This window comes from Colletes latitarsis, chromosome 7 (assembly GCF_051014445.1).
Source record: "Colletes latitarsis isolate SP2378_abdomen chromosome 7, iyColLati1, whole genome shotgun sequence".
Lineage (NCBI taxonomy): Eukaryota > Metazoa > Arthropoda > Insecta > Hymenoptera > Colletidae > Colletes > Colletes latitarsis.
In genome coordinates this window covers 19,276,498-19,301,079 of record NC_135140.1, presented here as the reverse complement: position 1 = coordinate 19,301,079, position 24,582 = coordinate 19,276,498, and the positions used below count along the sequence as shown (strand labels likewise).

General features: G+C 44.1%; 1 protein-coding gene across 4 annotated transcripts in view; it reads left to right on the top strand.

Moving 5' to 3' along the window:
• LOC143344187 (protein kinase C-binding protein NELL1) overlaps positions 1-24,582 on the top strand; it is a 71,403-nt gene that overhangs the window by 27,271 nt on the left and 19,550 nt on the right. For all 4 annotated transcript variants that reach the window (XM_076770008.1, XM_076770007.1, XM_076770006.1 and 1 more), the window contains exon 2: positions 24,225-24,443. In XM_076770008.1, coding sequence (XP_076626123.1) covers positions 24,225-24,443 — 219 coding nt within the window. The remainder of the gene's footprint in view (positions 1-24,224; positions 24,444-24,582) is intronic.

Here is a 24,582-nt window from a genome sequence, read left to right as displayed (position 1 = left end):
ATCACCGAAGAGCCTTTCGCGCGCGCGCCAAATTCAAATTACCAGATACTCGTTACGAACATTACTCTCACTTATATATAATATATGGAATTTGTAATACAAAATGCTTTCTACACTGTTGCAGAGCAATTGCATGATTGCATAAAGACGAAGTACCTGTCCTGAATATATGTATATAATTTTCAAACAGAAGTTAACCACAGTATCGCAAACATGGTCTGTCATGAGAGGTAGATCAAACCTGACGAAGGCAAACTTTGATCATGTCAGCCTTGACATTCGTTCTGCTTCGCTCCTGGCTCCATTGCTTGGCAAAAGGATTCGCGGGAAATCATTTCGTCTTTCTCAACCCAAAATCCTTTCTGTGAAGTGGATGTGATTGATGCCAACAGCCAGCACCCTGGGGGACCGACGATCTCGTTTCAGAAACCAAGGACAACCTCGTCGGCAACTCGTCGAGGACGATCCCTATCGCGGTAATGGTAGCGAAGGATTTTCGCGAAAATCGTAGAAGGGTAGGGGGTATAATGCGCAAAAACACGATGAATCGACAGAGTCCCTGGACAAATAAGATAAACCGTGCTCCTTTCGTTCCCTCGTCAGCGACAATTCTCCATCCAGCCTCTTTTCTTTCTGTCAAGGTTACAGAGATGGGATGATTGCTGGGCATTGTGGAGAGGATGATCTCGACCACTGGGAAAATTTCTGCAAGGAGACAGGCGGATTGAAAAAATATGTATTACGGGGATTCGCGTAATCGTTGCTTTCAATTGGTCCGGTTGAAAGGGATTTATGATACTGGAGAAACGGCGGAGAGTGGTTACAGTTAGACTAAAGTTTCGTTAATTTGCTTGATGTTGCTAGCAGATTGTAATTGAGTATTGCAGATAAGGTCGAAAGGTAATTGTCGAGTTTTTAGATACTGCATCCAATGGTGGACCCAAAGAAGGGGGCCAATAGGAACTTACGCTGCCTCTAATGACCAACGAATCGTCGAAACTTCAATATTTCCACTTCTATTTGTAATTTTTAATTACCATCCCCTCCTTCCTAGCCTACTTAGATCCACCAATGTATCTTTGCACTATCTTCCTTCTCGAACTATATTTTATACAAAATAGAATCTCTCCGTCAAGGTGAACCTATTTCCACACTCAAATCGTACAGAAGTTACGAAATGACAACGATTCGGTGAAGTAAAGATCGCAGGTGGTGCGTGGCGGGGACGCGCGAAAAAAAGATGGCCGCGCCGAAATTACGGTCGAACGAAAGCGAATGCAATTACGGGAGGGGGGGGGGGGGGGGGACTGAGGAAACGGGAAATAATGAATTCAAGCCCCGTTTCTCTCGTCCTCTCGAGGGATTACAGTCGGAGTGCGATCAGAGAAGGGGAAGGGGCGTTGAGGGTGGGGGAAGGTGAGATTATTCCGGCCTGTGAAGTAAAGAGAATCTGGAAGCTATGACCTACTTCAATTTGCTCCTCTATATTCGTAGGCTCTCCACGTTCTTCACTTCTGTCGTCTCTGGTGGCCGTCGTTCGCCTTGTTGCTCATTCGACGTTTTCCACCCCCCTCTCGACACGGCCTTTCACCGCCATTTGCCGGAGAGGCTGGCATCGAATAAATTCGAGGGAAAATTATTTTTGGCTTCCTGCGCCTCTCTAGTCCGCTTAAATCTTTTTCAACCCATTGTTGGTTTCGTTCGGACACTTTTACCCCATTTACCCTTCCCGTGGGTCCATTAATGCGTAAATTTCGGGCTGGAATCGTGTATTTCTTCTATTAATTACTTTCAGATAAGACAGAAGGATATTCTTATTATTAAAATATCGATGTTTTATATATCAAGGCTTTGCAATATTTTGGAAAACATCAAAGCTTAGAGGACCCGCTTTTTAATGAACGCAACATATTTTGAAGAGCATCTAATTTATGTGAATTCCATGAGTTCTACCTCCCGCAAGGCAGGTGTTACATAAGTAGATCGGGTCGTACCACCTGGCGCCCCGTACATTCCCCATATGACAACGCAAACTTCCCTTTCCTGCAGCTAGATATAGCAGTAACTGTAATGTTTGCCTCGTTAAGGGACTAATTACAAAGAAAACTCGTAAGTTGTCGGCGATAGTACACACAGAGGTCGTATAATAGCGTTCAAAAGTTTGCCAATAGTTACCTTGATAAATATGCTTTGGGGGGAAGGAAATAAAAAATGGAGTTATGGTAGATGGATTTAGAATGCTCAGGATTCAAATATTAGCTACAGATTGCTCCTTTTTAAAATTGTACGATTGACACAGTCTGGCATGTAAAGGTACTGATTTTTCAATGCCAATATATCTTAGTCATAAATGATATTCCGTATACGTGTCAATCTGTGTCAATTGAACCAGCACAAACATGTCCATTTGCATGATCCCGATCAAAAACAGAAAATTGATGACCAAGAATCGTGTAAATGCATCACATCGTTCAGTGTTGGAATATAGAAGTGTGCATAAAATAGAACACGTCACATCGAAATGAAGCTAGGTATGTGATTTTATGGAAACTTTAGATTGTCACTGTAAGTTATTGGTTTTAGTTATCACGTACTGTCGGTTCGGGGTGATAAATGGTTATGTACTGTTATTATCTAGGCTTTGGAATATCGGGAAACATAGTAAACAGGTTGTAGATACCATTACCTAAGAACAGTAGTATTAAGACATAGTCTAGAATTATTACTATATTTATTAATAAACAATAGAACTCTGTTCTAGATTCTACTATGGATAGAAGTATCGAGACCTAACCTAGAACTACTTCTTTATTTATAGTTCTAGGTTTCGAGTAGCACCATACTATTAGGTTCTAGGTAATGATACCCACAAGACTAGTAGTAATAAAATGGAATCTAGAACTACCACGTGCTTACATTCCTGATCCTCCAAAACAGTAGTATCAAAGCTTCACCTAGTACTGCTGTGAACTAATACCATTTCTAGGTAGTATCAGATGCTATTGCGTTGTAGTAGTGCAAGAATCTAGCTCTCCAAACGTTTCGATTAACTTGTAACGATAAATTCGAACCTCCTTCCCCGAATCCAAAGTTGGAAGGACAATTGACCTAACGAGGACACAGCCTATAGAGGACCGAAATCGAGGTTCTCCAATGGGATAGGGTAAACGAATCCCCAATAAGAGGTCCACGCGAATGAATTCTTCGCCACGAATTATACCCCGTTATCGACTGGCTGCGGCACCGATGACACCCCGGAATCTCTCCAGGATTCCAGGCTCCATTGGCGTAACTATGACCCGTTCACCGAAAACTCGGTTCAGTCTGCCCGCAACGCTGGTGCCGCGGCAATCGTGGCACAGTTGCTGGTCCGTGGGAATTGATATCGACGCCGTTTTCGAGAGAATCCCGCGAATCTCTCGCGAGGTCGGCCTAAAACCCGATAACGATCCGTCGCGCGAAAGCGCATTATTGGAAGTAGGCTGTGACGAGGGGTCAGGGGGGGTGAAGAGGAGCGGCGGAACACGGGGGACTGGTACGCGGCAGAGACTGCATCCGCCAGAGGGATTGGAGGAAACGTCGTCGTGGCAGGAAGCGAAGTGCCGAGGTAAAAGAAACACTGTTTCGAGAAAGGACACCGTGTGGAAGATGCGGGCGGGTCTGGGGTTATGTCCGGGATTTCGCCGAGTTCACTGGCGCAATGCGGGGAGGCCAGACAACATGGCGCACCCTTCCCCTTTACGTCGAATTCGCACGCACACCGGCCACCGCACGGAACTATAAACCTTTAGCGGTCTGAATCTTTCCTTCGCGTTCCCAATAGGGTCGAATCAATTTTTCAACTCCTCTAATTTGACCCCTGAGCGTACGAATTATTTTCTCGAAAATACGTAGGATTTCGAGTGTATGTCTATTCGCCAAAAATGATTGTATTTGACCCCAGCGAACAAAAATAATTTTTTTCAACATCTACCCTATGTTGATTTTTCTTAAGAAATTCGTTTTTTATTTTTAATGAATTTGTTTCACGCGCTACGGAAATGTTGCTTGATATCTTTCTGTAGGTATTCATCAGCTCTACTAGATTTGGTCACTGTAGCTCGTCTGTGGTGGAATCTAAACCCTAGTTAGATTGTCGATATTACTGGTCCCAGATAATATTAGGGTTTAAAAAACCACATACAAACCCACATTGACTCGTGGAATCCACCAAAAACATAGACGTATCCATCAGTTGTTTAATTCCATTCACAGAAGCATCATTAGAATTAAATAGAAGATGATGAATATTAAATCTGCTATTCGAATATAATTTTTGCTGGACTGTGGCTTCAGACATGGTCTATAATTTCATGTTTCGTGTTTCATAAATTCAATACTCGTCGGATTTCATCGTTTGGTGTAGGGCCACCAGACACCTGGCGATTGAGCTTTACGCGCCGGTACCTTTAAAGTACTTTTTTTTCTTTGGCACGTGCCTGTTGGGCCCCTTGGCTCCCACCCCTTCACGAATCCTCTTCTCAGCGACGCTATAATTCCGGACAGGTGTTACGTCCGTGTAAAACGGGTTATTTACGTGCGTTAATTGGGCTCCCATTCGTCGACGATGGGTCAATATGTACACGTGAGGAGAGAGTTTAAACCAAATCATGTATTCTAATGACTTAGTCTTTCACTAACGTAGTCGTAACACAACTATGCGGGCCAAAGTTAAACTTTGATTTAAACACTCGACAGTACTCTTGAAATTATCAAATCATTCACTGTTTTCTGATTGGCCAAATGACCAACAAGTTATTTTCCAGTGGGCATAATTTTTAACAAGTAAATTCGTTCGCTGCGGGGCTGAGAAAAGTCCGCGTCCAATTATCGGGAGTAGTTTCAATTGTTTTGCAGCACGAACGGACATTTTAACTAACCAATTACCTCGACCTTGACCCGAGGTTAGCGGAACTCGAACCATTCGGTGCGAAGTGGTGTTCCTGAATTTTTAAACTTGCCATGACCATTTCGCAGTGTTTCCTCTCGATTTTGTCGAGAAAAGTTTTCAATTTCCATATAAATGCGATACGAGAAATATCAAATGTCAAATTGTAACATAGTAGTTAAGTGATGAGAATACAAAATGTATTCTATTAATTTTAGTAAGTTTACTAATTTAAACAAAATTATTGTATAAAAAGACGTGTCTAAAACGTCGTATTGAATTTACTATGACCTAGAATTATAGCCTTGAAGGTGACCAAAAAACATGACCGAAACGTCGGTTGATGAGATTGATAACTGTACACTTGTCATTTATTCAATTCCTGTCGTGGATTTATCGACATTCTTCCGATTAACTGTCAATCATCGATATTCCATAGCACAGAGTCGATCGAGGACAATCGACTAACATTTCGAGGACGACGCCACCGCGACTTGCCCTTTAAATAATCGATGAACCCTTCAATAATTAATCCCAACCCTCCTCGATCGGATATGTGTATGGAACGGTGTTTAGTAAAAGCGAGCGACTACGCGGAACGGTTGTGTGCTAGAAGCTCGCGTGTTGCGTTGTATGATTAGGCTTCATTAGTGTAGTTTAAAATCTCTGTTCGCCGCCTGAGTGACACGTTTGAGAATTACTAAGGTACGAACATCTTGAAACTGTTATCTTAAGATGTATCACGATGTTTCCCGCGATAACCGTTATTCCAATCACCAACCCTGTCAAACTAATGAAACTTTCATTCATTTTGAGGGTAAACATTTAATGCAAAACCATGCTCGAATGCTTCTAGAAGCTCTATATATTTTTTTTGTTATTAGATTACAATCTTAAAATAATTTCTTTTTTGAAATATTGGTGTGGACAAATGAAATCGGTACTAATTGCAGCTTGCCTTATGGAAATTAAGTATTACGACTTTGTATGAGTTGAATACAACATGAAACTAGTATCGAATGAAGAAATAATATATGAAAGTGAAAGTAAATATTTATAATACAAGGGAAGCTACAGCTGTCTGTTATTATTAATCTAACCTCAATAATAAAGGCTGTATATTAAAATATTTTGAATTTAACTCGCAGGGCTCAAAAGGGCTCATTCAATTTTGAGGTTAGATTCGAAACCATCATTAACTACAGCTAAGTAGTCATAGAAATTCATTTTGTATTTAAGGGTAGTTTCTAGTAAAGTTTTATGCTTCAAAGAATGAGGAAATTTAGTTCGTGTAGCGTGTCGAAGACCGTCTGGTCCGACCGCCATTAACGGACCACCACTCCGATGGCACTCCAATTCCAGGAACGCACAAAGCTCCCAAGGTCCCCGAATTCCCGCTAATCCACCGAAATTCACCTCCCTCTACGAGATACCCACCTAACGAACATACGGTATCCCGAAGGAGTCCCTCAGGGTTCGGGGTAGGGGTAGGGCGCGAGGGGTGGGCACGGCACGCGTCAACAAAGGGATGCACAAAAGGCTGGGAAATGGAGAGCGAATTGCTCATTATCGAGTGGTCAGGACGCACGAGGGGCGCTCTGGATTTCACGGTCGCACTGAGGGATAAAAAGGCCCTGGCTCGAGCCATACACCTAGCGGCGAGGGGTGTGAGTGTTCGAATGGGCTCGAATCGTGGATTCGAGGGAGGGAATGAATCGCGCGAAAATTGTCTCTTCCCTTGGTCTCCAGCCACCCTAGGGATTTTCGAGTTTTCTCGCGGAACCTTTAACCGGGAACGTTCGGGACAGACTCCGGCCTGGTGGTCGTCTTTGTTCGTCCTGGAGGATCAATCGAACCCAGGGGGGCGGCGTCCACCCCCGTCGTTTCCCGACGGTAAATACGAGGGAGGGTGGCGAGCAGCGAGCAACGGAAGTGATTCGTACGAATTTACGAAAGTGCAGCCTTCGAACGCTCTCGTCCCCCCATGCGTTTTCGCTACTCTTGGCTAAACTCTCGTTTCATCCTTTCTTTGTCGATCCGACAGTCTGCGCTCTGTTCCCTGGTAATGCTGTCTGTCTGGGTCGGGGTGAAATGGCGACGATTCGAGCGGTTCTGTTCCGTGTATTTCATCGCGATTCTCGAGGCTTTAGGGCTGTTCTTTATCGGGGACAATAACCCCGAGGACTTGCAGCCTCGAATCGGGTGATGGGCACACCGTTTACCAGTCCTTTGAGTTAAGTATCTTTCTCTCTGTATTGTTATTAGTGTCGGAAAAAGACAGTTATCTGGCAGAGTACGCGGCAGACATGGATCCTTCCATCTTTGCAGCCTTGTTTGCTAGGTCCTTGAATCCAGAATTTTGAAAATATTTTTTACATCGGATATTATTAGTCCCATGGTATTAGAATTTATGGTCATTGAACTCATCTCTGATCCAGTGTCGAACGGTTGGTAAATTTAATTGATCCAGGGTGGGGGAATGGACCACCATCAGAAATAGAACAAAGTGTTCTAGAATATCTCGTGTTTTTGTCTGCGGGGCGTGGAATATACAGTTGTATAAAAATGAAAAACGAATGGCAGATGGCCAGAACGATAGTTCCGTAAGCTTATTTGCAATTTATTCTGCGCTAGCATTACCAGTAATCCCTAAACGTGAAATATAATCTCGTAGTAGATTTTAAAAGAATTCCATGCTTCAATTTTCATGCAGGCTTTTAGTTCACTTCCGGATTTACTCCTTCCCCGGAAGTGCTCTCCTTTTACGTACGAACGAGTTCCAAATGGCTGTACTTCAGCGAACTGCTTTAAAGCACACAAGCCTTCTGATACGTGAGTACACTTTCGCCAAAGTATCGCAATAGTGTACTCGGAGAAAAGTAATTTGTCATTGTGCGACGTGTCGTGGCATTAATGAAGCCAAATACCGATGGACCTAGGATAATTTCGTGATATAATCAAGCTCTGGGATTTGTTAACCATACGTACGAACTTTACAATATTATAATATTTTTTAACTTCGTACGCAGGGTGGTAAACACTGGCTATCTCTTTTCTTTTACTTCCATTACACCGTCAAAAATATTTATACTTTCGATCGACAATAACGATTCGTGTTGCAACCAATTCCACGAAGGAAATCCTCGTCTTTCAGTGAAGTAAAAAATAATTACGATTTATCGGCGAGAAGCAGGATTGGAAACAGCAAACAGCTGGAAGTAAAATGGCCGCGAACAAGGAAGAGCCACGGAGTTTACCACCGGTGTTCGATGTTTCGTGTGAACGTCTCCTTTTATCCAGGATATTTTTAGCCCCGTCCATTAATCAGACCCCTCCGCGCCGGCCACCGGTAGAATTTTATCTAAAAGTGTACATTAACATGAGAAAGGTTCTCGTGCTCTCCCGTTTCGTGCAAGGCCGTGGATAAAATCGGCGCAACTGTCGGACTTCCATCGCGTCGTCGATACATGTTACGTATACTCCGCGATTAATATTTTACGAGCGTTAAAAAATTGACGGATAAACATCGGTTAGCCGAGCACTCTTCGATTCCGTCGATGAAATTATTCAACGAACGAATATACAAATTCGTGCCGTTATCAATACGACGTTTCTCGGACTGTACGAGTTTCACCAAACGAACAGTTAAACAATCCAAGTCTTAAACAACTCTATATTTAGGAAAAGGACTAAATTTATTAGGCTTTCCTTCATGACGACTTACTGGGTACCAATAACTTATAGTATTGAAAACTTCGCTTCTAAATGTAGACACACGTTCACCTAACTCAGACTCAACCTAACCTTAAAATAGCAAACTAGGCAAGATGATTGCATATTCTCGGAACCATGTTCGAACATAACCTCTCATTACCAGTACGAGAAATCGTCGGTCAAGAAAGTGATTCGATGAACTTGTATTACCCGGATGGATTTAATCCAACCCAACCTAACTTTCAAATATCAAACTAGGTAAAATGGTTGAACATTCACGAAAACGTATTCGAACATAACCCCTCGTGTTCTATTATGTTGCGACTTGTAACGTACAGCCGATGCTAACAATCTTGTCAGTGAACATATTTCCAACAGTGCCTGAATGTCTGATCAACAATTTTACTGCTAAAATGGACGCAAACACGTGGGTTTGATGAGTCGTTAAAGTCATCCGTAGAATCCTTGCTCTTTAGCGCTTGTTAACTGCGCTAATCTAGCCGGTTTTATACCAGTATTCGTGGGCGGTGAGAGTCTAGTACATTACTGTTTAATGAGAGGTTGATTGATAACGACATTAAACGGAACATCTAGCTTTCTTTTTGAAGCAGAATGCAAGTAATATAATCAAAATTTCGGTAGAAGTGTGGCTTTATGTGGTTCATTTGAACTCTGGACAGTTCGTAAGAATAAAGTTTTCGTTGAAAAAAAATAACGCGCACAAGTGGGAATGTGGCTTTAAGCGACTACTCGACTCGGTGCTAAGTCCAAGTCTCGGACCCTTACGGAAACTTAATCTCTGAATACTTTGTAACTTCGGTGGATAGTCCGGTTATAATTAGAAGCAGGGTTTATTCGTATCTCAGCATGGATGAACTTTAAGCCCCCTCGCACTTAGAAAACAACTATCTTTTTGGACGAATGAATGATAGAACACTCAGCCGATCCTCTCAAGTTATATTTCAGAAACTAAAGGTTTTCCGGACCCAGGCGTTGAAACGCTTTTTGCTCCGTTTCGAGCCACGGAATACTCGTGTAACATTTTGTGACACAATTTTCAAATCGCGACCGCGTTTACCCTCGCATGATAGATCGATTCCCAAAGACGCCGGTGCGTTTCGCGGTGATTGATGAGACCAAAACGCCTCCTCAAAGTTGCTGTGTTGCGACGGGGCGTATAAACGTCCAACTAAAAAGCGATACGAACACCTCGAGATAAATGCAGGCTATAAATCCAACGTTAGCGGCGCGTTTCACATTCACCGCGGAAGTTATTAATTTCACGGTGCATCGTGTCGCGATATTCAGACGTTGAACACCGGACCGGGCGTCGCGGAGGACCAATTTATGCCCGTTGCAACAAATTTCTATTGGTGGCCGATGAATCACGCTGCTCGTTAGCGAAACGAGCATAACAAAACGAAGGCGGACTTGTGTAACATTTTAAACGCCTTTTGTCAATCAAATGGACTTGTGCGTACCGTAAAATATTATAGCGGTCGCCACTGGTGCTCGTATTCTCGGTAATATTGCTCCTGTCGTGGCTACGGTACTCCTGAAAATAGTAGAATCCTGGCTGATCGATGCAGACATGTTCTACTTGACCAATACTCGAGTGTTATTACTTGGACGCATTTCGTAGTATCGACAAACTTTCTTGGACGATATTAAATATTCCAGTTTGTGTAAATTTGTTTTCGTAGTGGATTATTCAGTCAATTAATAGGAGAAGTTTGCGATCGATCGAAGCGTTGCTCGAAGAAAAGTCTGAATATTAGGAGATGGCGTTTAATGGTACGAAGTGCCGGGTTTCTTTTTTTCTACTTCGCTCGCTGTGAATTTTTCCCCGTTTACCAGGGCGACGTCGAGGCATTTCGCCGTGAAATCGCGACAGCCACCCTTCCGTTATTTCCTTTCTCCCCCTTTCCCTTTCTTCTTTTCAACCGTAATTTCCAAGTTTCCTCGCGACGCGTCTATCGTCGACGGGTAATTTCATCCGTGTCTCTGCCTATTTGTTCTCTTGTTTCTGAGATGTTCTTCAACGCCCCTCTGGCCTGTCGGCTCCACGTTTACGTCTGAGTTTATTGGTAGAAGGAAATTAATCTACCCCAAGGGACTGTATTTTGACTGTTTTCTTGACGCAATATGTTCCAACGTGTAGAATTACACACGTATATTGCGACAAGTTAGAGAAAAGGCAATTGTACAGCTCACTGTACAGGGTTAATCAATTTCCAAAAAAATATTATGACGGTTCTACCACACAATGAACTTGTTTAGTGTCTTAAACTTGGCCAGCTTAAACATCTCACTGGTTTTTGACGATAGAAAACATTGCCAGGGGATCACACTTTGACAAACGAATAAAAGCTTCAATTTCGCTTAATAACGTTTTTAGATGTCATCGGTATCTCAGACCATATTCGATCGTAACGCTTTATGAGCCTCACCCTGTATAATTTTTCCAGAAGGGTCGTTCCGCGCGACATATTTATTTGAAAATTACTTCGACAACCGTCAAAGTTCGCTAAAGTCGTTAGGACAGTCATATTTTGGTCGCTCGTGCGCATTTCATCGACAGAAGTATAATTGGAGTGCGTCGAATCCGCGGACAGGGGAATGGATTATGGCACTGGAATCGGTCGCTGAGCGTCTCGACGCCCCGGCGCCGCGCGCAATCACGCGTTTTCCGTCGGGCATAAACGCGCAGGAACATGGTGATCCTAGCTGCAACGGAAATGCTCGTAACTTCCCAACGATGGATTCTACTTTTTCGTGTACAATTTTTCTTCGTTAAATTAAGTGCATTTGCGAATACGTAAGCGCTATCGCAAACGACGCCGTATTTGCCATGTCGTAAACATCACTTTTAATACGAAAACTTCGTCGTAAATTATTTAAGAGCCTACTGATACGTTCTAGCGTTACAGCAGAGCAATTAGACGTTACATTAGGATCCATTCCCTGGTGACCTTGAACGGCCAATACATTTGGCGGTGACATAATAAAATCCTACATTATTCTGTAATTAATTTCAGCTGAACCGTTAATCGTAGACCAACGACGCATGAATCTTTTCCTTTCCACTCGTCGAGATCTAGAATTTAAAGAAAGAACGAAACTAATCCGACAATGTTGAAAATTTTCATGTTTATATCAACTTTTTAAATTTATTCATACTGTTTCTTCTCTACATTTTGCACTCGGACCTATCTGAAAGGTTCAGTTAATTCGAATTGATAGTGTAGCGTCTATAGGTTCGAAAATATTTGTTCGCTGATCGATAAATCTATTTTAACGTTTCCGGAACGATCGGTACTATTTTTGCGTTTCAGCAGCGCTGTTTCCTTAATCCCACTAACGAACTATTAATAAAGACGATAACCTTCGTTACTTCAAATACCCGACCGTGTTACGACCTTCTTACTGGGCCAATATTTTCGGCTTTCTTTCAATAAGTGTTACTTGCTATTCACATCTACAGGCCCACGCATTTTATTTGTGTTTTAGCACAAGTGTAATTACAATGTGAGTAGTAAATTATTGTAGCAGACACCCATCGCGTGTTTCATGCAATATTCGTTCGAAGGTCGAAGGGAACTGATCGATCGTCATTTTAAGCACCCAGTAAAATGATTTTAGGGCCGCCAAAATATTCCTCACATTCTCCTAACTTTTTAACAGGAATTTAGGAAGTCTTATCGATTGACCGTTAAACGTTGCTCGTAAATTATCGACAGCTAATTAGGTTGAGGTTAGAAGTTCCCAACGATCGAGAAAGAACCGCGAGCAATTCGGCGGAAACGAGGGAATCAGGGGGAGATTACGGATACAAAACAGAGCGTTCGTTGCCCGTGACACGTTCAAATTTACGATATCGTTGCCGTGCTGGTGACAGAGCAAATCCTGGTAACTAGCGCGAGCCAATTACAACGGCGTGTGCACCTGACGCGAATTATGGATCACCGATGCATGGGATTCGTCTGATCTTGACGGACCGGAACTAGCGATACATTGTTTCAATATTTTCTGGGACGTTTTTCCCCCTCGGGACGGAACAAACGAGCCTTTCAATTCATAGTGACGATGGTAAAAGTTGGATTTCAATAACAGCGTTCTATCTCTGAATGTTACAGCAAAAATGCATATAATAAAAATAATTCTCTACGAACCGAATATCTGATCAAGATCGATGCAATTCGACTGATATTGTGGTCTAATGCAGAAGTCTGGAGGAGATGAAAGTTAAATAAAGCAGACGTAGAAGTTTCCCGAAGAAGATAATGGGTGCAGGATCGGATGATCGTCGATGAAGAGGTCAAAGTCGATCGTCCGTTTCGCGAGGTATCGAGGCGCCGATGCCAGGCGTCGCAACGGTGGAGGATTCGAGCCGACAGACAGAAAAGAAACGAAGAGACGTGTCGGAGACGAAGAGAATGCGTTTCACGGGCAACAAAAGACTTTACGAGCCAACCGACTATTTTTGAGGCGTTCGCGCGGTCCGCGTGAACGACGCCGTTTTACGAGGATAGGACAGAGGGAGATACGTGCGCAGACTTTCGGACCAGAGATGCCAGAAAGGCACCGAAGGTGCCCTCTCACACTATGTCAGATCACGCGTACGTGAGCTCGTGGAGTTTCGGACACCCGACAAAGCCAAAATGACATATGCCCTCTTTCTCGATTCACCGAAGCTGCCCAAAGTAAGTTCGGACCGCCTCGTGAGAATCGAGAGAGAAAGGCTCACACTTCCCTTCTCGCTCTTTAACAACTAATATCCGACCTCCCGTCAACAGGTCCCTACTGGCCTTTGCTGACCGCTGCTGACCACTCCTGTTACTTCTGACAACGTATAACGATTACGACTGGCTACTGTTAGTCTCTCCCAGCCTCTGCTGACAGCTACTGACCACTCCTGTTACTTCTGACAACGTATAACGATTACTACTGACGTCTGCCAGCCTCCACTGGCCTCTGCTGACCGCTGCTGACCATTCCTGATACTTGTAACAACGTATGACGATTACTACTTGCTACTGTCAGCCTCCCCCAGCCTCTGCTGGCCTCTGCTGACCACTGCTTATATTTCTGACAACCTACAACGACTACTACTGATTTCTACCACCCTCCGCTGGCCTCTGCTGACCACTGCTGACCACCGCTTATATTTCTGGCAACGTACAACGATTACTACGACTCCTACCACCCTCTGCTGACCTCTGCCAACATCTCCCGACCTAACCTGGTCCCTGTCAACATCTTCCGACATCAGCTGACCATCGCTGACCACTGCTGACCGTTGCTGACAACTTGTCACATGATGTAATATAATATAATATGTTTATATGTATTAAACTTTTGTATAATGTAAATCTATGACAATAAATGATATAATTTCAAAGAATTCTATGTATTCTCATCATTTTTTACCCCTCTTTCCCTCTCCAAATTTCCAAAATTAAAAATGACGTCATTTCTAAGATTTCCTGAAAATTCTCGGATCCCTGAAACTTACCGGCGTCCCTGAAACTTACCGGCGTCCCTGAAACTTTTGGGAATCCCTGAAATTTCCAAGAAGTTTCAGGCAGCGGCTAAAATTCCGGCCTGAATTTTTCGGCAAAACAGAAATTACGTAGTACTACGTACCAATATATGATATTACGCCCTGTTACGTAGTACTACGTAACATGGTATGGTATTACGTAGTATTACGTAATAGCTCTTCAAAATTTCTCGCAGCCGGAATTTTTCGGCAAAAATTACGTAATATTACGTAACATTATGTAATATTACGTAATATTACGTAATTTGAAATGGCGGGAAATTTGAAATCTTTCCGGGGAACTTAGAAAATTTTAAAAGATTCGGAGTGTCTTATAATTAAGGGAATGATTTCGATAGAAAAAGAAGGGTAAAAATGATGAAAACACATAGAATTCTTTGAAATTATATCATTTATTATATAATATATAATATATATTATATAGTATGTGCCATAGATTTATATTATACAACACTTTAATACATATAAACATATTATAATATATTACATCGTGTCAGCAACGGTCAACAGTGGTCAGCAGTGGTCAGCTGACGTCGGGAGATGTTGGCAGAGGCCAGGTTAGGTCGGGAGATGTTGGCAGAGGTCAGCAGAGGGTGGTAGGAGTCGTAGTAATCGTTGTACGTTGCCAGAAATATAAACGGTGGTCAGCAGTGGTCAGCAGCGGTCAGCAGAGGTTAACAGAGGAAGGCAGGAGTCGTAGTAATGGTTGTACGTAGCGAGAAATATAAACGGTGGTCAGCAGTGGTCAGCAGAGGTTAACAGAGGAAGGCAGGAGTCGTAGTAATCGTTGTACGTTGTCAGAAATATAAACGGTGGTCAGCAGTGGTCAGCAGCGGTCAGCAGAGGTTAACAGAGGAAGGCAGGAGTCGTAGTAATCGTTGTACGTTGCCAGAAATATAAGCGGTGGTCAGCAGAGGCCAGCAGTGCAAGCAGAGATCACCAGGGGCGAATAGTAGCAAGTAGTAAGCGTTATATGTTGTCGGAAGCATCAGAGGTGGTCAGCAGTGGTCAGCAGAGACGAGCAGAGGCATGCAGTGGCAAGCAGAGATGAGCAGGGGCGAACAGTAACATGTAGTAATTGTTATACGATGTCAGAAGCATCAGGGGTGGTCAGCAGTGTTCAGCAGAGGCCAGCAAAGGCATGCAAAGGCATGCACAGGCAAGCAGAAGCCTGCAAAGGCAAGCAGAGACTTGTAGGGGCATGCAGTAGTAAGTATTAATCGTCATACATTATCAGAAATACCTGCAGTGGTCAGTAGCGTTCGGCAGAGGCCAGGAAAGTTCAGCAGAGAGAAGCACATGCTGACAGAGATCAGCAAAGACCAACAGAGGTTAGCAGAAGTCAGTAGTAATTGTTATAGGTTGTCAGAAGTATAAGCGATGGTCAGCAGAGTCCAGCAGAGGCAACCAGTAATCAGGAGCAGTCGGTAACAGTCGCTGTATGGTGTCAAAAGTTGTCGGGAGTTCTGCACTTTTGTCAGCACTGGTCATCAGAGGCAAATAGAAACCAGGAGTAATTTGCAGAGTTCAGTAATGAACTCTAGGAAAGGCAAGTAAAAATGCCTGGGCAGTCGAGATCCCAAATCGTATGCCGTAGACGGGAGGTCGGATTTCACTGGTTAAGAGGGAGAAGGCAAATGTGAGCTTTCTCTCTCGACTCCTACGAGGCGGTCCGAAATTACTTCGGGCAGGTTCGGAATAATCGAGAAAGAGGGCATGTGTCAGTTTGCCTTTGTCGACTTTCCGAAACTCCACGAGCTCACGTACGCGTGATCTGATATGTGTGAGTAGGGCACCGGGTGCTGAATCTGGCATCTCTGTTTCGGACGTCTTTCCCAAAATGAAAGGTTTCTGCGCGCGTTCCGGCTGAGAAAACACCGCCCCTTCGCGGTACGTTCTGTACTATTAACGGTACAATACGACAGTTTCTGATCCCTTGCAACCTTTGATCTATATTCACCGTGAGAAGTCGCGAAACAGGCCGAACGACCGTCGGATGAATCGACGCATTGTTCCGACAAATTTGGAGGTTAAGTTCGGTTCGAATGACCGCGTGGGCTAACGCGTGCTTCTTTGGCGAGCGTGGGAAATTGCAATTGACTATACGGACCACAATTTCTCTTAAATTTTTACCTCAATCATTCTGATTTTTACTATTAACGAACAGCCTTTCAAATGGCGATTCTGCGTGCCTAAATAAGACGAAACTGTGTTCGAGGCTCTGCTCGCGAAGATCTAATCAGAACTTGAAATAGAAATATGAAACTTAAATGTAAATTTCTCAGACACAGTCTGTATGTTGCTCTGTAACGGAATCCCGGCACGCGACACCAAAGTGGATTGCGTTATAAAACTTCAACTTTGACACACGATGTCGGGCGTCCTTGTCCCGGTGAATTAATTCATCCGGATTCTTTCACGTTTTTTCTTCGCTACCCAACAACTGTGTAGATTTCGATAATATTTCTTTATGTTGCCTGCATGGATATGCGTACTAGATACAAATTACGATGGTTGGTTCCGTTTGAACTAGTTTGAGCTAGTCTGAGAACTGATTCTGAAGGAGTATGCTACCTATGTACGTTTGTCAAGTGCATATGGTCTTCTGTGACCCTGAGTACACGTGGTGTGACAAGTGTGGAGTGGTTCGAGACGATTTGAGAGTTAATTGTGAGTGTTTTGATTGCAAATATACACGTTGGAACGATAGGTAGAGGAAGAAAGGTAGTGTATAATTCGATCCTACAATGGAGCCGCTGAATGATTCAGAGTCAGAGCTATATAGTTCAGTGAGAGTTCATCAAACAGTACCCTGCACAAGCGTAGAATGTTAGCTGTAGTTACTTTCAAATACATTTATCTTTTATATCAACGATAAACCTCATCCCATCAACCTGCCACGCTAATAGATCGTCTCGTTCCTACAATCCCATTCATCTTCCTCTCTTGTTTGGATTGTCCCGTCCATCGAACTTGCGTCGAACGATGGACGAGATTCGAGCCACGAAATGCCATGGATCCCAACGCTGAAAGAACGACGCTGGATTCCCTCGGCACTGGCCGATCGAGCAACACCTCCATTAAGAATAGCACAAGGTGGATTTAAATATCCGTGGGGCCTTCGTCGGGTGCAGCACCTGACTGAAGTGTGTGCCGCGTGGAAAATAGCCTAATCTCTTCGGGCAAACGTGCGCACAAGCCCGACTATCGCCAAATATTGACGCGACAGGTTAACGCGGCGTTGTCTGAGCCACGGGAAGGCTCACCTAACCTATGCACAAGCTCCGGAGCCTTCCTGTTTCTCTTATCTCGGACCCTCGTCAGTTTTATCGTTCGAGATCTTTGATCAAGATTCTTATCGACGACGTAGGCCTCGGTTATCTCGTGTTTCGAACCCTGAGAACGCTTTTCCTACCTTTTTCGTTTCCTTTATGTATTCGGCACTGACGACAGGCAGATATGAGAGGTTAGAACACGAAGAGGATGACGAGTTAATTGCAAAACTATCTTGAGATATTTAACGATCGTTTGATCTTAGACTTGACAAGACTCTAGGGAGGAGAGGTGGGCGTAATTCCCAACCTCAAAAGTTACAATATTTTTAAATTGTACGAGTTGAGAAAACCATGTTTGGGTTATGTAACAATGTGTTATGGTGAATCTAAATCCTGACAGCCCTATGAAACAGTGGCTGTATGCTCGTGTTTCATGCGTCATTATACGGACAATTTACAACCCGTATTAAGTGTTATTTATTGACCGTATTTGAGGACCAACCAGGGATCAGAATGTGTCTCGCATGAACTACGACGCACCTTCAAAGCCACCCTCGCGTGGAGCGACATTGGGGTGCTCTATCTCGTGAACCATGATAAATACAAATTTTAAACTTTGCATGCTGATACTTCTTACAGTTGCCCATCGTGCAATTTTTCGCCGATCTTGACAAATTAAAAATGGAATTTTAGTTGTTTCTAGCGACAGCAACGTTAATCTACTTTTATCAATGAGGACAGAAATCTCCATCAAAAAAATCGACCGATTTTGTCGCTTGAAAGCAGGCACCAAACGAAATTGGATCATCAGAAGGATCCGACGAAAAGAAAATAGTTCGATTACAGAACGTTTTGTTAAACTTTCGCGCGAAACGTTCGAAATGGCCTGCAAAGGCAACAACAAGGCCGCGCCTAACGAGAACGCCCCTGTTTAATCGCCTTTGCAGCCTGAAAAAGGCCACACGGAGCCGCCTTAAGGGTAATCCTTTCCTCAATCACGCCGCTTTTGTATACCGGGCGATCGATCAACGGAAACACGATTTTCTCGGCGAAAGATAGATAAATGACGATACAATTTATATTCGATACAATCTCGACGGCCACTCCTGTTCCTCCAGGTTAGATAAATAACAGAACAAACTTGATAAAGTATCAATGTTAGTACTCGGAATGCGAGACAAGCGTGCAAATAGTTACAATAGTCGAATCTCGTTTGTAATTCCTATTAAGAGCTTCGCGAGAACCGCAGAGTGGAGGGGGCAGCCAGGCGGCGTGGTGGGGGTAGGCGGTGGCCTTGAGCGGCCAATTGACTTCGTCCCGACTCGACGGGCGAGTCGAACACACGTGGTTCGTGCGAAAAGTGTCGGCTAGGGGAGTAATCCAGCGTCCAGGTAGAAGTAATCGAAAGTTATCGGGCGACGGAGGTAACTGTGGCGACCTTGACCCTCGCGAAACGATGATCGAACGAAAGCACATCGCACGAGGAGGCTGTATTTTGTCGGCACAGCGGAATTCCATCGACGACAGATATCAGGTGGCCAGTTCTCGTGTGTCCTCTCGGGGAAAAATTTCAATGATCGCGCGAAATTCGGCGCGAACGGTCACGCCACTCGCGTGATCGCGCGTGGAAACCCGATCGTGTGTGGTTGTCGGCGCGCGTGGTCAGTCGAATCGTGAAAGCCGGTGTCGATAGTGGTTGGTCGGAGTTTGTCGAGGGAACATTCTTTGTTATGTCGATCCCGTTCGTGATACTGATCAGGATTACGTTTTGCTGGATGCTCCTGCCAGCGATCGGTTCGATTTATCAGGAGAAATCTGGGAGCCTGGGCGCGCGGAACAGGGCGGCCAAGAGTGAGTACACGATCAAGTCAGTGTGTCAATAAGAAGTATTTCATAAATCGTCAAAAATAGTAATTAGAACTCGATCGAAGATATTGAATGAGTCGCTAATATGATGGAAAAGTGCTCAATGAATTGTCGTAAGAGTTTGGAAAGCAGGGAAACATTCGTGACACTAATAAACCGATACGAATCAGACACCGATCGTTTGTTACCACACGTGTTTCATTCATTAATATTCCTCTAAATTTTCGTGCAATTATCGTGTCTGATAAAACTGACTGGCTTCTGCAAAATTGCGTGCTGAATAAGCGAATCGATATCTGGGTACAATTGGAGGAGTTACGTTTAACTGCTTGTTCCAGGAAGTTTCGTGTCCATCCGAACTTTCAAATAATGCATTAACTATAACCTCAATTCTTACTACCGACCACGATAAACAAACCAACGTCGAAAGTTTACCTATGCAAACGGATAATAAAATAATACGACTGTAATTCGGTTCTCTCCAGCTCCAACTGTTTACTATGGATGAAAATCGAGCGCCCCGTTCACGAAAACCCAATCACACGACTAATGGCGAAAATTACCACCGTCTGTCGCGTGATGCATGAGGGCTGAAAGGTGGCGTAGTCCCGGAAGGGTCAGGTCTTTCCAGGAAGTCGTGAACCTACGGTCGAAGCGTTCGTTTACGTGCGTATCTAACGAAAATGATCGGTCGTTTCGCGGGCTGCGACCCCCACGGACTCGTGGAACGCGCTCCAGCAACGATCGATGGAGTCGTGCACCACGAGGACGGGTCTCCTAGGTGGACACGCCGGTTGACCGTCGACGTGCTATCGATTCGAGCAGTCCCTGGCATTCGTCGACGCTTTTCTTTGTCGCGGTGAATGAAAAATGCGGCGCGTTGCGTGCTCGGTTTCCCTCGCCCCTTTGGAAATAGGTTTCCCTTACGAGACTACACTAAGAATTTATCCTCGAGGATCTGTGGCTTTTGGGGGATCATCTCGAGAATGGCAGGCTATTTTCATTTCAATTTCAACATATTTTCAAGCACTGGAATCTATTAGACACGCGTGTCTTTGCTAACCAAAGGTCTAAGAGGATGAAATAGTCATTTTATAATTATCACCAAACTATTGATCCGTGAAAATCAGTGTGTTCGTAACATAGATGAAATTGTGTTGTACATTGTAGATAACACGATAAGTGGAATACGTTATGTTATCTTATATTGATAACAATACACGTGACGAAAGGGTACCCAAAGTTTGCAGCAGATTAAGCAGCAACAACTGATTTACAATGTGTACGAACAACTGTTTCAATTTCGATAACGCTAATGACAGTTACGGCCGCGGATTACTTGTTCCGTGGGGCGCAATATGAATGATAAATGTGGAGTTCGTGCGCGAGAACGCGAGCGAGAGGTCATCATCCTCGCGTGAGGAATGTTTTCATTAAAGGGTTGCGCGTACCTCCCGCTGATCATCCCGTTGCAATATAATTCCCAATTCTGGCCGCAGTTCAGCTTCGTGCAATTAAATCCACCAATTCATTACGGGAAAATAACTGTTGGAATAGCGAATAGCTTTGTTCCTTGATTAAATGATCCAAGATTTTAACAGGGTATGTTGACATAATCGAAATATGAATTATGGACGAGAGCAATTCAGGTTCTGATTGAATAAGTAACAATTTATTTTTAAGAGATAGGAGGAGGATTGGGCCTTCCTCTTGAGCAACATTTTTAAGTGTGGGATTCTCCCATATTTTATCAACCCCCGTTTGAGCTCTAGATCCGCCAATAATTCAGATTTCGAATATATTCGCAAACACGTATGGGGTAATAAATTGCCCCAACGCTCGAAAGGGTTAGGTGGATGTCCATCCCCTCTCTACCCTATTTCAATCGAGTCCGACGTCCGCAATAACAACTTTTCCGATCTCATCGAGAAGATACCACTGTCCCACTTGGATTTCCAGGTACCCTTTCGCGTTAGAAGCTCCATGTGCACCCTCGCTCCACCCTCTGTCCGTCTCTCGAACTCGAAACGATAATGCCGCGTACGGTTCGATAGCGGGCGTCGCGACGCCCGGCAGTCTGCCACCGTTCCATTCCATCCTGTTTCGTCCGACGTCGGGCCGCGCGCGCACACACACCAACGCGCGTTTTCGGACGGAGGAAAGTGTCTCCCGCGGTCCGTGGCGCGAGTGTGTGCGTTCGCGCGCGCCGCTCTTAAGACGAGCATAGGCGCCGCCTTTTGGAAATTCGCGCCGGTTCGTTAACCCTTCGGCCGCGGGGATGGCGAATCGATGAGACATGTGCCACTTTCACCACTCGTGGAAACTCTTTTGGCGCTCTACCCGACCGTTTAACACCCCTTGCTACGCGAATCTTTCATTTCTTCCAGTTCGCTGTTTTCTCAATCGATCTAAATTCAAACCCTCAAATATTTCAAATCCAAACTATTTGGTTTACGATCTTAAATTGGCACAATTAGAATCCGGACCGACGCGACTGGACTCAATATGTGTTGACTGACTCAAATTCAATATTCTCGAGAATTCGCATGACATTGTGAAGTATCGTGTGTCAGTTTCGTCTCCTTATGCGTAACGTACGACTCTAGATAACTGAGTGCAATGTCAAATTCACGACTGGGGCGAGGTCTGTCTGCGAACCGATGTGACTGGAAAGCGACACGTTGGGAGTCTAATTAACCCTGGAATGGCTAAGGTAACGTCGCGTAAGACGTCAGTGATTTCCAATGAAAATGACTAAAAAGTAATTAACAGTGTTAATTTTAGTTAACCCTCGTTTGCAAAAGGTTTGACAGACACTAGATTGTCCGCGATAGAAACGTTTCGGAATGAATGGCGATGAATACGAGAGGTAACAAAAAGTCTACGCCAATGGATCGAAGACGCAGCAGGCATGCGTTTGGCACAACGTACCGCTTTTAGCCGTGAATGCAACCGTTGCAATGCCATTAATTTACCGGACGATTTGCCCCGATTAATGTCCACGGAGTCCCAGTGGCAGAATCCTTGATTGTTCCCGCAGCTGAAAGGAGACACGGACTTTCCGTGTTTTCTCTTTACCCTTGCTCGTTACGCAATTAAAAAGATCCTCCGTGGACCGTTTTAGAGACAGTGTTCACGTTTTGCTAGACCCCTACCTCCGCGGAACAAAAATGGTATCGTTAATTCCAGCGTGAGCGAGAAACAAGTTAACATGCAAAGGCTAATGGACAATTAAGCCTCCCTATAGTTCAGAATCATTCTAGCAGAAACTTTTGAACGTTTCTTTTCCTTTTTCGATGGACTGTACAGGCAATCGTAGCTTCTAAATCCATGTGTTTCAGTCAATTAACCATCTTTTTTACATTTCCGAGGGAATGGCTTCGTCGTGTGACGAGTATCAATAAAAAGCGAACGATATTTTTCCATTTCACGACTCGATTCCGTCGCTAGAAGGATCACAGAGGACACGGTGAACATTTTTATTAGCGCGGTCAACTGCTGTCGTTTGGTCGCGATAGCCCATTGGCGATCGAACAAAAGGATATTGGCAGGTCGACGAGGAGGGAAGAGGGGCGCAATGGGGGCGGGGGGTGCAAAAAAAAAAAAAAAAAAAAGAAACTAAGCAAAGCTTTTTTCCACGTGGTGGAGGAAGAGGTGGTTCAATCGTTGTTACGTGATCTCGACGCGACAGAGGCGAAATGGATTTTTCATATACAGGAGGGACCGATCCGATAAAGCGGAGTGGTGTTTACGGGAGGGTGGTTGGGGGTGGAGAAGGGTCGAGGAAGGGGTTGAAGGCTTCACGGAAACGAGGAAAAGCGCGGAAAGGCCGATAACGACCGTCGACTGTGAAGAGTCGATCGATACTACCGCGTTTCGAGAGGACTACCTTGCTTGTCCCTTCTCTCCTTATCGCGCTTCTTCCGTACAGATCTCTTCTGCTTTCGCTGTTCTCTCGTCGATAGCCGCGCGTCGATGATGGATGCCCCTTGAACTCCTCTTAGCATTTTTTCAGGGGAGAGAGTGGAAATATCGCCATTGAACTTTATTGCTCTTCGAGTAGAGGCTCCCGTTACTCGAACTTGGCTCGTTCGATGGAATGCGACAGCTTGGGAGGAACGGGATTTGTCGCGTTTTGGCGCGAAACTCCGTTAACATAAACTGTACAAGGTTATTTTTAATAAGGCAGAATTAATGAATCAACGTCATCCGCTCGTCTTGCTTTTCGGTCTCTTAGATTGTCCCAATTCGGTCTCGAATCTGTGACAGTTTGAGAAGGCACATTAATGTAATCAATGAACACCTTTTACTCAATACAGTGTGTATAATAGCGATTCGTAAATTGTTATTCAAACATTATAACGATCTTTTTGCAATGTTTAATCCATTGAAAGGTTCATTTGTTATTCAAAATTACTATCTAAATGTCTTTTCCCGTCTCTGGTATAGCATGACTTATGTGCAACATGTTTGATGGAAAATACAGGTAAAACACCTTCGGTGATTTATTATAAATACAGTTGTATATACCGGGTGACGAAACTATTAGGTGAAGCGTTCGTATCGTTGATGTATCCCTTTGGAACGATACGTTCCGTTGTCATAAATTGTTGTACTCAAGGGCGTTCAAAGGTCATGCTGTTACGGCTCATTAATTCCGTCTCCGCGGCTCTAAACGATAGGCAAAATAAATTGTAAGGACGTTCATAAATTGAAGGTGACCTTGAAATAAATACACTATCGAAAAGCGTGCACAGTTGGGACACTCGAGATTCTCGACTGGCCACAACTAGGTTAAGAACCAATTGTGTTTCCTGTAATTGGTGTTCGCGTACACTTGTAAAACGTGTTAACGAGCGGTTTTGGTTTTGTTTTTCAGTGTCTGGCACGACAAACAAGGAAGAGGAAGAGACGGCGGTGGCCACTGTTGGCGTTACAGAGGAAACCACTAGTGTCCTGGGCACGAGATCCAGGACGGGGAGTGATCCTGGAGGAGGTATAGACCTCTTGGCAGCGTTACAGTTGTACAACACAACGCGACAGGGTGTTACACAGGTGCCGGGGCTGGTTAGGTTAAAGCCAGCCTATTATCTTCAGGGTAAGTGCTGTCTTTATATAGACGAAATTTCCCAGCACACAAAAAAATTCCCTATGCAGAGTGAAGCGTGTTAAGAATTAATGTCTCTGAAACTCTAATGCCGAACAGTGTGTTATACACGATAAACAGTCACGTGACA